Source organism: Typopeltis vanoorti, chromosome 11, assembly GCF_054136105.1.
Source record: "Typopeltis vanoorti isolate ZY-2024b chromosome 11, IOZ_Tvanoo_1.0, whole genome shotgun sequence".
NCBI lineage: Eukaryota > Metazoa > Arthropoda > Arachnida > Uropygi > Thelyphonidae > Typopeltis > Typopeltis vanoorti.
Window position 1 is genome coordinate 68,760,691 of NC_143559.1, and position 14,081 is coordinate 68,774,771.

Genomic DNA, 14,081 nt, shown 5'->3' on the forward strand with positions numbered 1-14,081 from the left:
TAAAGCAAAACCTCCAAATCCAACATATCCATTAATGAATACAAGGCACTACAAGAATTGAAGAGAAACAAAAAAATAGTGATCACCAAAGCGGATAAGGGGAACGCCACTGTGGTACTCAATCTTAAAGACTACACAGGTAATCTCAAGGCTTTATTATTAGATCGTTCCACTTACCTCCCCATTGATTACAATCCCACCAACTCACAAATTAGAAAACTCCATAGGCTCATTAAGAAGGTCACTTCTTGGCCTGTGGAGATTACCAACAGACTAAAACCTTATAACTCTAGACCCCCCCCGCATATATAGGCTCCCAAAAATACACAAAGAAAATGTGCCATTACGTCCCATAGTGGATGGCATTGATTCCCCCACTTACAAACTAGCCAAGCATTTAGCCAAAGCGCTCTCACACTATACTGGCAATACACCATCACACATAAAAAACTCAGCCCACTTCAAAGACAGTATAGAAAACCTTACACTCCAACATAATGACATAATGGTCAGTTTTGATGTCTCCTCCCTATTCACGAATGTCCCCCTCAAAGAAACCTTAGAGCTAATCCAAGCTAAATTTCCTCCCGATATCTCAGCCCTATTTCAGTTTACAATGAACTCAGGCTATTTCGTTTGGCAGGAAAAATTCTACAAACAGATAGAGGGGACAGCCATGGGTTCACCACTTTCCTCGCCCTTGGCCAACTTCTTCATGGAGACGTTTGAAGAGAAAGCCGTAAACTCAGCCCCACAAAAACCTACCATATGGCTTCGCTACGTTGATGATGTTTTTGCTATTTGGCCACATGGCCCGGATTCACTCCTCTCCTTCCTAACACACTTAAACAACCAACACTTTAGAATCAAATTCACCCTGGAAAAAGAGGAAAACAATAACCTCCCCTTCCTAGACACACTAGTCACCCGCCAACCTGATGGAACCTTGGTTTTCTCAGTTTATAGAAAACCCACCCATACAGGCAGATACATTCACCAACAATTCCCCCCCCCCCTCACAACAATATGGAGTTATTAAAACATTATTCAACAGGGCAAAAATAATCTGTTCTAATGATCAAGCCCTAACCACTGAACTAAATCACATCCGTGACACTTTCTCAGCCAACGGCTACCCCCTCCAAAAAATCCAAAAAATACTTAACCCAGTTATCCACAACCCACCACCCCCTCCCCTTCACAAAAAAGATTACTCTAAATCCATCACCATTCCCTACATCTGAGGCACCTCGGAAAAAATCAATAAAATCTTAAAAAAACATGACTTGACCACTTGTTACAGACCACATAGAAAACTGGCATCCCTTATCTGCTCCACCAAAGACCAACCACTTCCCCTAGACCTACCTGGTGTATACCAGGTCCCTTGCAGCTGTAAACTGTCCTACTTTGGCCAAACAGGCAGGACAGCAAATATCAGAATCTCAGAACACAAGGATTACATCCGATTTCACCAGTACAGCCACTCTGGGCTTGTAGACCACGCTCTGGATACTCGCCACAGAATAAGATGGAAGAAAGCCACAGTAATACACCGCAGCAAGTTCAAGTATGAAAGACTATTCATGGAATCAGCCTCGGCCCTTAGGAACATGCCAAACCTCAACAAATTTGGATGCATGAGACTGCCCCAAATTTGGGAAACTTTTATCAGAAGAACTTCAGCCCAAAGGCCAAGAACTACCAATATAGCTCACCAGGGGGCACCATCAGGACTTTAGGAAAACGCTAGCTTCCTAGCTTCAGTCTCATTTGCTGTTATTAGTACTTGTGTGCACGTGTCTTTGTAGTAAGTTCCCAAGAAGATGGCAACGTGACGTTCGCCGAAATATCAGAAAGTATATATTAAAGTTTATTTAATCTATATTTCTAGTATACGCTGTCAATTCCTTAAATATTAGTTATCATGTTTAACCAGCGTATAAGCCTCTCAACAAGAATAGCAGTAATACTATGTAGCTATTTCCTTTATTGAACACCATTGTTACTTTATTATAAAAAAGTAAGTATATTAATAAGGCAACCTCACCTTTCACAAAACTACATTGTCCCTCATAAAATATACTGATATCCACTCAGTTCCAAATTCTGTCTTTTACCAATTTCTTAATTGCTGAGATACTGATTGGCCTAAAATTTGTTACTTATGTGTTAGAGTTCCTTTATGCAGTGGGACTATTTTGTTCTCGTGGTAAGACTTATACGTTGGTTAGACATAACTGATAATTAATTTACGGAATTAATAATGCATATAAAGTAAATTAATTAAAGATAACTTTAATGAATCACTTCTATATTTCGACAATGTCACATTGTCATCTTCAGGAACATAAAGATATGGTATGTGCACTACAGGAACTAACAAAGCAAATGAGGAAGAAATTAAGACACTAATTTTGTTCCTAAAGTCCTAATGGTGCCCTCTTGTGGGCTAATTTGGTAGTCTTGGCCGTTGGGCTGAAGTTCTCATAATGAAAGTCTCCCAAATTTGGGGCAGTTTCATGCACCCAAATTTGTTGAGGTTAGGAACGTTTTTTAGAGCTGCTGAAGATTCTTTGAATAATCTTTCGTACTTAAACTTGCTGCAATGGATTATTTTTGTCTTCTTCCAACGAATTTTATGGTGGGTATCTGAGGCATGGTCTGCCAGCCCAGAGTGGCTGTACTGGTGAAACCGGATGTAGTCTTGGTGTTCTGAAATCCTGATATTTGTTGTTCTGCCTGTTTGGCCAAAGTAGGACAATTTGCAGCTGCAAGGGACCTGGTATACACCAGGTAGGTCTAGGGGAAGTGGTTGGTCTTTGGTAGAGCAGATAAGGGATGCCAACTTTTTATATGGTCTGTAACAGGAAGTAAGGTCATATTTCTTGAGGATATTAGTTATTTTTTCAGAGGTGCCCTGGATGTAGGGGATAGTGATAGACTTGGTGTAGTCTTTATTGTTGAGGGGGGGAGGGGGGTTGTGGTTTTCAGGTTTTAGTATTTTTTGGATTTTTTTGGGGTTATAGCCATTGGCTACGAAAGTGTTGAGGATGTGGTTTAGTTCCATAGTCAGGGCCTTGTCATCTGAGCAGATTAATTTTGCCCTGTTATATAGTGTTTTTATCACCCCATATTGTTGTGAGGGGGGGTGGTGGGATTGCTGGTGAATGTATCTGCCAGTGTGGGTGGGTTTTCTGTAAACAGAGAAAACCAAAGATCCATCAAGCTGGCGGGTGATTAAAGTGTCTAGGAAGGGGAGGGTGTTGTTTTCCTCTTTTTCTAAGGTGAACTGGACTCTGGGATGTTGGTTGTTTAAGTGTGTTAGGAAGGAGTGGAGTGAGTCTGAGCCATGTGGCCAAATAGCAAACACATCATCCACATAACGAAGCCAAATAGTGGGTTTTTGTGGGGCGGAGTTTAAGGCTTTTTCTTCAAATGTCTCCATAAAGAAATTGGCCAAGGGTGGGGAAAGTGGTGAACCCATGGCTGTCCCCTCTATCTGTTTGTAGAACTTTCCTTGCCAAACGAAATAGCCTGAGTTCATTGTGAACTGAAATAGGGCTGAGATATCGGGAGGAAACTTGGCTTAGATGAGCTCAAGGGTTTCTTTGAGTGGGACATTAGTGAATAGGGAGGAGACGTCAAAACTGACCATTATGTCAGTGTGTTGGAGTGCGAGGTTTTCTATACTGGCTTTAAAGTGGGCCGAGTCTTTTATGTGTGATGGTGTGTTGCCAGTGTAGTGTGTGAGCGTTTTGGCTAAATGTTTGGCTAATTTATATGTGGGGGAATCAAAGGTAAGCTAAATTCCTTAATACAAGACCGTACTACTTACCTCCCCATTGAATATAATCTGACCAGCTCTCAGATTAGAACTATCCACAGACTCCTTAAGAAAGTCACTTCTTGGCCTGTGGAAGTCACAACAAGCTTAAACCTTATAACTCTAGACCCCCCCCCGATTATATGGACTCCCAAAAATACATAAACAGAATGTGCCATTACGTCCCATAGTGGATGGCATTGATTCCCCCACATATAAATTAGCCAAACATTTAGCCAAAACGCTCACACACTACACTGGCAACACACCATCACACATAAAAGACTTGGCCCACTTTAAAGCCAGTATAGAAAACCTCGCACTCCAACACACTGACATAATGGTCAGTTTTGACGTCTCCTCCCTATTCACTAATGTCCCACTCAAAGAAACCCTTGAGCTCATCCAAGCCAAGTTTCCTCCCGATATCTCAGCCCTATTTCAGTTCACAATGAACTCAGGCTATTTCGTTTGGCAAGGAAAGTTCTACAAACAGATAGAGGGGCAGCCATGGGTTCACCACTTTCCCCACCCTTGGCCAATTTCTTTATGGAGACATTTGAAGAAAAAGCCTTAAACTCCGCCCCACAAAAACCCACTATTTGGCTTCGTTATGTGGAATGATGTGTTTGCTATTTGGCCACATGGCTCAGACTCACTCCACTCCTTCCTAACACACTTAAACAACCAACATCCCAGAGTCCAGTTCACCTTAGAAAAAGAGGAAAACAACACCCTCCCCTTCCTAGACACTTTAATCACCCGCCAGCTTGATGGATCTTTGGTTTTCTCTGTTTACAGAAAACCCACCCACACTGGCAGATACATTCACCAGCAATCCCACCCCCCCCTCACAACAATACGGGGTGATAAAAACACTATATAACAGGGCAAAATTAATCTGCTCAGATGACAAGGCCCTGACTATGGAACTAAACCACATCCTCAACACTTTCGTAGCCAATGGCTATAACCTCAAAAAAATCCAAAAAATACTAAAACCTGAAAACCACAACCCCCCTCCCCCCCTCAACAATAAAGACTACACCAAGTCTATCACTATCCCCTACATCCAGGGCACCTCTGAAAAAATAACTAATATCCTCAAGAAATATGACCTTACTTCCTGTTACAGACCATATAAAAAGTTGGCATCCCTTATCCGCTCTAACAAAGACCAACCACTTCCCCTAGACCTACCTGGTGTATACCAGGTCCCTTGCAGCTGCAAATTGTCCTACTTTGGCCAAACAGGCAGAACAACAAATATCAGGATTTCAGAACACCAAGACTACATCCGGTTTCACCAGTACAGCCGCTCTGGGCTGGCAGACCATGCCTTAGATACCCAACATAAAATTCGTTGGAAGAAGACAAAAATAATCTATCGCAGCAAGTTTAAATACGAAAGATTATTCAAAGAATCTTCAGCAGCTCTAAAAAACGTTCCTAACCTCAACAAATTTGGGTGCATGAAATTGCCCCAAATTTGGGAGACTTTCATTATGAGAACTTCAGCCCAACGGTCAAGACTACCAAATTAGCCCACAAGAGGGCACCATTAGGACTTTAGGAACAAAATTAGTGTCTTAATTTCTTCCTCATTTGCTTTGTTAGTTCCTGTAGTGCACATACCATATCTTTATGTTCCTGAAGATGACAATATGACATTGTCGAAATATAGAAGTGATTCATTAAAGTTATCTTTAATTAATTTACTTTATATGCGTTGTTAATTCCGTAAATTAATTACCAGTTATTTTGTTCTCTTTCCACTGCATTGGCACCTCTCTAATACTGAGGTTTAAATTAAATTATCCAATAGATAATTAAATCTGTGGTATACAATCTCTATAGTCTGATTATCCACTGCAATTTTTCAGTCTAATATGAAATAAAACCTGAAAACACTAAACTGAAACATTCTGATAACCAAGTCAAGTAATATATATTTTTATTTTTCTTCTATTTACATGCGAGTTTATTAAATTTATATTTCAAGATTTGCTTTTCATCATTTCATCATTTAATTATGTTATTATTCCATTGTAATGACGTCTTTCAGAATAAGAAAAGACAAAGCCTGACTGGACATCATTATGCTATAAATTTTGAAATTTGTTGAAATCTAAAATTTAAATAACTTTAATTTTACTACCAAGAACTAATTAACCATGTCACCATCAATATTGATAAAATACATCACACCTCTACACTTCATATTCATCATATATTTCAATGTAATATCAATGGTATTACAATTTTAATATGTACTTCCCATCCATGGTAACCTGGACATGTATATATACATATCAGCCGGTTGGGTGGTTAAGATAAGAGAGAGAGGATGCAAGGAAATAAGATAGAGATACCGAAACAGATAAAAACTAAAAGTTTTCAAAAGCTATTTTCTAAACTAGGAATATTTAATACTCTGAAGAGAAAAAGTCTGAATTCAAGACATTCTTTTGATGTTAATCAAGTTAGCACAATCACTACTAACATTGCAAATCAAATTTAACCTACCACATTTTCCAAAATTTCTCTGGCTGATGACTGTCCACTCTTCACATAAAAGATAAAAAACCGTGTCACTAGTTCGACTAGAAATTCCATCTAAGACTTCCAAATGGTGATGAAAATTTTGTTGAGTCTGATCAAGTGCCATAAGAGATGGCAGAGGCTGGGTAATAGATTCCTGCTAAAAAATAATACAATGATATTATGAATGGAATCCTATAAAGATGTAGGATTTCAAGAATTCATATTGGTTGCATTTTATTTTCACTGATAAATTTTATAGTAAGTAGTTTAAGATCATATGAACTTCAACATAATTACTTACTTAATCCTCTTCACTCCACCTGGGAGCATAGGTCTTTCACCACCATTTTCCACCGGACTCTCTTTTTGCTTCTGCTTTTATTTGGTTCCAGTTTTTATTAATATTTGTTATTTCTTTCAGTATTGTTCTTTTCCATGTTTCTCTTGGCCTTCCTCATCTTCTTTTACCCTGTGGGTTCCAATCTAGAGCCTCTTTTACTATTATTTTATCTTCTTTCCTCAACACATGCTCCAACCATGTCAATTTCCTTTCACGTATCTGTTGCAACATGGGTTTCTGGTTTGTTCTCTGCCATAGTTCTTCGTTTGATATTTGTTTTGCCCAATATATTCCTGGTATCATTCTTAAACACTTGTTTAGGAATACCTGGACATTGTTATCTATCTTTTTGTTTACCATCCATGTTTCTGATCCATACATTAGTATTGCCTTTACATTTGAGTTAAATATTCTCATTTTAGTTTTTATAGACAAATTCTTGTTTTTCCAAATATTTCTAAGTTGTTTGAAAATTAAATAAGCAAGCTGTTTCCTTCTATTTATATCTTCAGTAGTTCCTCCTTTTATTGATACTAATGAACCAAGGTATATGAACTGTTCTACTTCTTAAGCAGCATTTCTTCTATTGTTATTTGTTTTGCATTTATTTTCATCAACATTGTTTTATTTTTATTTATCCTAAGACCAACTTTTTTGACTGTTTCTACAAGTGTTGCTGTTTTTTTGTTTTATATGTTGGTGCTTCTGTGAAAGTAAGCAGATATTATCTGCAAATTCTACATCGTGGAGTTGGTTTTGAAGTATTTATTTCATTGTATAATATAAGCACGTACACACAAGAAAGTTATATAATTAGTCAAATATTTCGATCTGAAAATTGCCGACCACCTTCAGTGGCAATACAAGAACAGTTTTAAAATACAAGGTGGAATACTAACAATAGATCATTTATAAATAGAACAAGCCGCGTGATGTTATATCACTAAGTATTAAAGAGAAATATTTTTAAGCAGAGACATGATTGAATTTAAAATATTAATTAATAATTTCAATAATTTTAAATAACAAAATTAATATGAATTAATGAGTTATCCTAATTAGACTTTCCCAGATTTTTGATACAGATATACAGTCATTCCGATTCAGGTTAGGACGATGGAGTAAGGCCTCTACGCTTTCTTTGAATAAACATTCAAATTTATAGAGGGATCTATGTAAGAGGCGAGTTTTTGACCAAAGTATGTTGTGGTTAGTTTCTATCCCGTGCTGAGCCAATCCAGATTTTTCGGGTTTGTTGTGTTGGATGGAGGACTGATGTTCTTGGATTCTTTTTTTTACAGAGCGTCCAGTTTGTCCAAAATAAGAGAGATCACAGTTGCAGGGAATTTGATGAACTCCAGGAAGAGACATAATTGAGCGTTTGTCTTTAGAAGAAGAAAAATGGGAAGATAATTGTTAATAGGTGAATAAGTAGCTGTTAACTCATATTTCTTCGGAATTCTTGGATAGTAGAAAGTTCTTTCTGTAGAAAATTAGAAGTAGAACTATTAGTTTTGGCTCTTCTGATTAGACATTTTATGATTACTGTTTTTTGACAAGGATGATGGGCAGATTCTTTAAGAATATAACGACCTGTGAACGTTGGTTTCCTGTAAACTGTAGATTGTAAGATTGTAAATTGTAAGAGTATTTGAAGGTGACCGGATGAGGAGAACATCTAAAAATGATAACTGGTTGTTTTTTTTCCATTTCCATAGTAAACTTTATAAGATGATGTAAGGAATTGATACTGTTTAAAAAAGAAGGTGGTAAGGAGTCTTTGTTGTGAGGCCATACAGTAAAGATGTCATCTATATATCTTACCCAAAAGGATGGTTGAAGGGAATATAGGTGAGAAAAGGACTTTTTCTAGATGTTCTAAATAAAAGTTGGCTAAAGCAGGAGATAGAGGACTTCCTGTGGCTGTTCCTTCTACTTGGCTGTAAAATTTGTTTTGACATAAGAAATATGCAGTGTATTACGAAATCGAATAATTTTATAATGTCTTCTGGAAAGATGTCAGCCAGTAATTTTAAAGTCTCTTTGAGAGGTACATTTGTATATAAAGATTCTATATCAAAGCTCACCATAAGATCTGTAGGTTGCAATGAGATATTTTTCAATTTTTCTAAGAAATCTGAGGAGTTTTTAAGAAAGGAACTAGAGTTGCCTATGTGAGATTTCAATAATTTAGCTAGATTTGGCTATACGGTAAGTAGGAGAATCAATACAATCTACTATTGGACGAAGAGGAAAGTCAATCTTATGTATTTTAGGAAGACCATAAAATCTAGGAGGTCTTGCAAAATAAACTCATTTTGATTATGATCCAACCAACAGACAACTAAAGAAATTAAATTCTCTCCTAGATGAAGTCATCAGTTTAGATACTGACACAATTGAAAGACTTAAAACTCATTTTGCAAGACCTCCTAGATTTTATGGTCTTCCTAAAATACATAAGAAAGGACTGGCTGCCCAAAGTATGTCAAATTATATTCACAATTGAGTTTGGCACACAGGCCTACTCACCAAATTGCCCCATCCTATGGTCTGCTTTCCCCACTCTGCAACTAGACAGCAAACTTTCTCAGTGGTCGCTCACAACATGCCATGGTGGATGGATGGCTTACTCTCCTCAGATTTCTCCACCAATGCAGGAGTACAGCAGGGCTTTGTTCTTTCACCCATTCTCTTCCTCTTCTATATAAACAACCTGCTCTCACAGACTTCCAGTCCAATCCATCGCTTTGCTGATGACAGTACACTCCATTCCTGCTTTTCATTCGACAAACCTGTTAATGCTCAAGTATTAGAATCCTGGGACCTAGCTATATCTCAGTGGGGGCAAGGACAACCTTGTGAACTTTAGTGCCAATGAAACCCAGTTCTGTTCGATCTCTTACAAAAAGAGCTCACATTCCCTCTCCCTTATGTTCAGTGGATATCCAAACATGATCAGATTTCTCTTCTTGAACTGACTTCTGACTTGCACCACTGATCTTTCCTGGCACAATCACATTTCAACTACAGCTTTTGCAGCTACCAAAAAAACTTGGTGTACTTTACTAAAATAAAGAGCCAAAAGGCTTCAGTTTGGCAGTGCAAAATTATATAAATCAATAATTCAATTAACTGGTCTACTTTTTCACACAAGACACTACTTCCCACTTGCTAACTCTATACAAAGCCCCCAATCTGCCCAACCATGGAATACTGTTCCCATATTTGGGTATGCACCAAAATCCTATCTAAGATTTGCTCAATTTTATCCAGAAGAGGGCGATTTGGCTAATTAATGATCTCTCTTTCACAAAACCCACTTCAATCCCTCTCTCATAGATGTCAGTTTCTGCCTTGTGCCTCTTCTACAGATACTTTCATGGACAGTGCTCTGCTGAATTGGCCACTATTATTCCTTCACTCTCCTCCAAAATCATTAAAATAATAGCCATTGCTAACCAACACTCTTTTACAGTCCATCTTAAAACTCACTGAACCAACTTCACTGCCTCCTTTTTTCCCCCATCTACTTCTGTCCTTTGGAAAAGTTTCCCCCACTCTGCCTTCCCCAAAGATTACAACTCTCAACTGTTCAAGCAAAATGTGAACAGACGTCTCCTTGTCCCCCACATGGCACTAGCATACTATAGGTGTTGCAGCCTTTCATGAACCATATATATATATATATATATATATATATATATATATATATATATATATATATATATATATAAAACAAGGAATCTAGTAAACACCAGCTAAAGATAGAGGTGACAGTTTGTCTTTTGTAGATGATAAGAGAAAAATTTTGTTGATAGGAAAATATGTGGGAATGAGGTGATACTTCTTCAAAATTTCCACCAACAGATTCAGAGATACCAGAAACGATTGGAACCCTGTAGTCTGTTGAAGAATTCTTAGGTATTGGAACATAGGAGTCGATTATCTGCTGAATTTGATGAGGGTTGTAACCATTTAATTCTATTAAAGTTTTGAGGGCAAGAAATTCTAGTTGTAAGCTTGAGGAAGAGAAGCACACATTACATTGCTCTATTAATTAAAGACTTGATAACATCAATTTTTTGAGAGGTGTGATGAGCAGCCTTTTGATGAATCTATCTGCCAGTACATGTAGGTTTTCAATAAACAATGGTTGACAAAGTACTGGAGATCACGCAAGTAAGAAGATGTCCAAGAATGGCAAACCAGCATTTTCCTTTTCAGAGTGAATTGAATGCATGGGTGAAGACTATTGATCTGATGTAGCAAAGTGTTAGGTTCATTTTCAGAATGAGGACAACAGCAAAAATGTCATGGGCATAACAAAACCAAAGAGAGGGTTGGGAAAAATGAAATCTTCTCTTTGGTTTCATTATGTCAATAACATTTTTGCTGTTTGGCCTCATTCTGAAAATGAACTTACCACTGTCTACATCAGATCAATAGCTTTTATCCATGCATTCAATTCACAGCCTTAATACAACCATTCAAGGTGGCACTGAAGTTTATTTATATAACATGCTGTTTATTTTCTCTGATATCCTATTAATGTGTTGAATGGCTATGGTTTAATGTAATCTATATTATTTTTAGGTATGCCTTATAAAGAATTATCGATAGTATTTTTTTCCCGTTGCCACTGTTTATAAAAGTACTGCTAATAATTTGCAATTCATGCTTAAGAGAATGCTCACTAAAGAAAACTGTCATTGCTCTGTTTTTGAAGGTGTTAATGCTCCAAGTTTTTGTGTTGGGTGATGGTAAAAGATTGCATGTATGCATTGGCTTATGGTAGAATTGGCATTATGGTAGTGAGGGACTGACTGCCCAAGGGAAGATGCGTAACAAGTATTCGGAAATGGAAGTGTATTCTAGTTTTGAATGACAATGATAAACTGCATGGATTTGTGTTGCTTTGTTCCCATAGCTGAGGAAGGTGTTTAAAGCTTGGTGGCTGTGGGGCTAAATAACAAAACACTTTCAGCATATTTGACCCAAATGTTGTGTTTTAAAATAGAGGAATCTGGAATACATCACTCAAAATCTTCCATATGAAAGTTGGGAGGGGATAAATCATATTTGCTAAGTGTGACGATCTTAATTTTATTTATGAATGATTGTGCATTTTTTTATATAAGAGAAGCAATGAGCTACCAACTCCTTAAGTATCAATGCCAGTTGGCTAAGTGATAATCAGGGTAGGTAATACCTCCAACTGACAGTTGAAGCAGCATATTACATTTCTGTATTTTAGGACTGGAAATTCTTGGAGTACATGCACAGTGTAGTAATAACTTTTGAAGTTCTCATGGACATGCAGTGAGAAACTTAAGTAATTTTATATTATTTTTAATCCATAATTGGATTAAAAAGAACTAACTGGGTTATACTTATAAACCAGTTAGTTGGGTTATACTTTACAAGTTGATAAGTGTTGTTTGTTGAGACTAATTATTTCATTTCTTTAGTTTGACATTTCCTTATTTTCTACTAGTTTTGTATTTCATTTAACCAGCTTTGAGATTCAAAGGTTTTCTTTGAAAACCTCCAGCATTTTGTACTTCTAGGATTGTTCACATTTGTTCCTTTCAAATATGAATAATCTTGGAAAAACAGTCATAATTACCAACCAACAGAATACATGATCTTTAAAAGACCTTGCATAACTATTTTTTATTAGCATTAACTTGGCATTTTTAACTTTTGTTTCTTTTTTTTAACAGTAATCTTGGCAACCTGCACAGGTTAAAAACTATCAATAACTAACAAAGAAACAAACAAACACCATTAGTATTTCTTTCAACATTAAGCTATCAACCTTTCCATATTAAATTTTCTAACAGCATTTTCTTGTGATACTAAAATATGCTCGTGGCTAGATTCCTTCTGATTTTCTAACACTTGTATTGCTTATTAGTTCATTTAATATGCTTATTTAAATGTGGGTATTCATTATACGTATTAGTATCATAATATGCAATGGCTTATCATAATAAAACAGGCAAAAAAATCAATATTTTAATAGACTGAATTTCTGAAAGTAAGTTTCACATAACTTCTAACTTTTGATGAAAATACATGACAACAGTTTGGTGGAAATGGAGCTGCCTAGTGTGACTAATCTACTAAGGTTAAGAGAACAATAAGTTAAAATTACTTATTAAAATTTATTTTAGAAAGAAGTCTGATCAAAACATGTCTGAATATTAGTGAGACATGGCTGACAAAAGAAATCAGTGGGATAGAATGTAAAGGTATAGTATTTTCAGGAAAGACACAGAAAAAAAAAACAAAACAGGATAAGATATTGCTGATGGACTGCAGCCCAAGAGAGTAGGAATTCAGCTGGAGGTCACTTGTGTGAGACAGGCCAACAGATCAAAATATACAATTGGTTGCTTTTATTGACTAGAGGATGCAAAGGATGATAAAGACTATGAATTGACAATTAAGCTCAATGAGTGCAGGGCAAGTAATCATTATGGGGAGGGGTCAACTATGGAAACAGACTGGAGTGAAGAAAGGATAGTGGGAGGAAGGAAAGAGAAGTTATGCAGTTACTAAGGAATAATGATCTGAGGCAATGTGATGGAAAGTATACCAGGATTAGGGAGTGCTAGATGAAGTAACTGCATTAGAGGATTTGCCTGTAACCAAGATGACCAAAGTGCCACCAACCAGTGAAAGTGATCATGTGCTCTTGATCTGGGAGATGGCTAAATGTGGGGGGGGGGGGGGGAGGAATATGTGAAATCACAGAGCCAGCAAGTATGACAAATCAGGAGATTGCTTGTAGCAATGCATTAGAAATTACAATGGTTGTATGCTGATAGTGCATGGGAGATGGCAAAAAAGTGTTTGAGGGAAGTAATAGCATATTGCATACCTAGAGTCAGGATATAAGTCAAGTGGGAGTTAATTGGATGAACAGTAGCAGCATCCTTAAGCTGGAGCTTAAGTGGAAGGTGAATTTCAATGCCAATGTGAGGCCAATGCCCTACTTGTTGGAGGCCTGAAGTGGCTTGAAAAAGTTCTGTGTCTGATCTCCAGAGCAAGGTTTCCAAACTTGTTAGAAATGAATAAAATCCAAAATATATATACAGGGTGTTCGGGATAAATTTGACAGTTTCGTAAGGAAAAAGAAAATCTTCTTTGTATCTATTAAATTTAATGAATTGACAAAAAAACATTACAGGCAGAGTTAATTACAATACTATCAACAAGATTTACTCAAAATAACCACCATTAGCATCGATCACAGCTTCAATTCTGCTTCGGAACCTCGAACAAGCTGATGCTACAGTCTCCCTGGGAAGGGCCGCAAAAACTGTTTTAATTTTATCCATTAACTGGGCTTTTGTATTACTG

General features: G+C 37.0%; 1 protein-coding gene across 1 annotated transcript in view; it reads right to left on the minus strand.

The window, feature by feature from the left end:
* Positions 1 to 14,081, minus strand: part of LOC150101697 (ral GTPase-activating protein subunit beta) — a 778,187-nt gene that overhangs the window by 130,652 nt on the left and 633,454 nt on the right. The window contains 2 exon segments of the mRNA XM_090400967.1: positions 6,353 to 6,409; positions 6,411 to 6,527. Of these exon segments, the coding sequence (XP_090257093.1) occupies positions 6,353 to 6,409; positions 6,411 to 6,527 (174 nt within the window).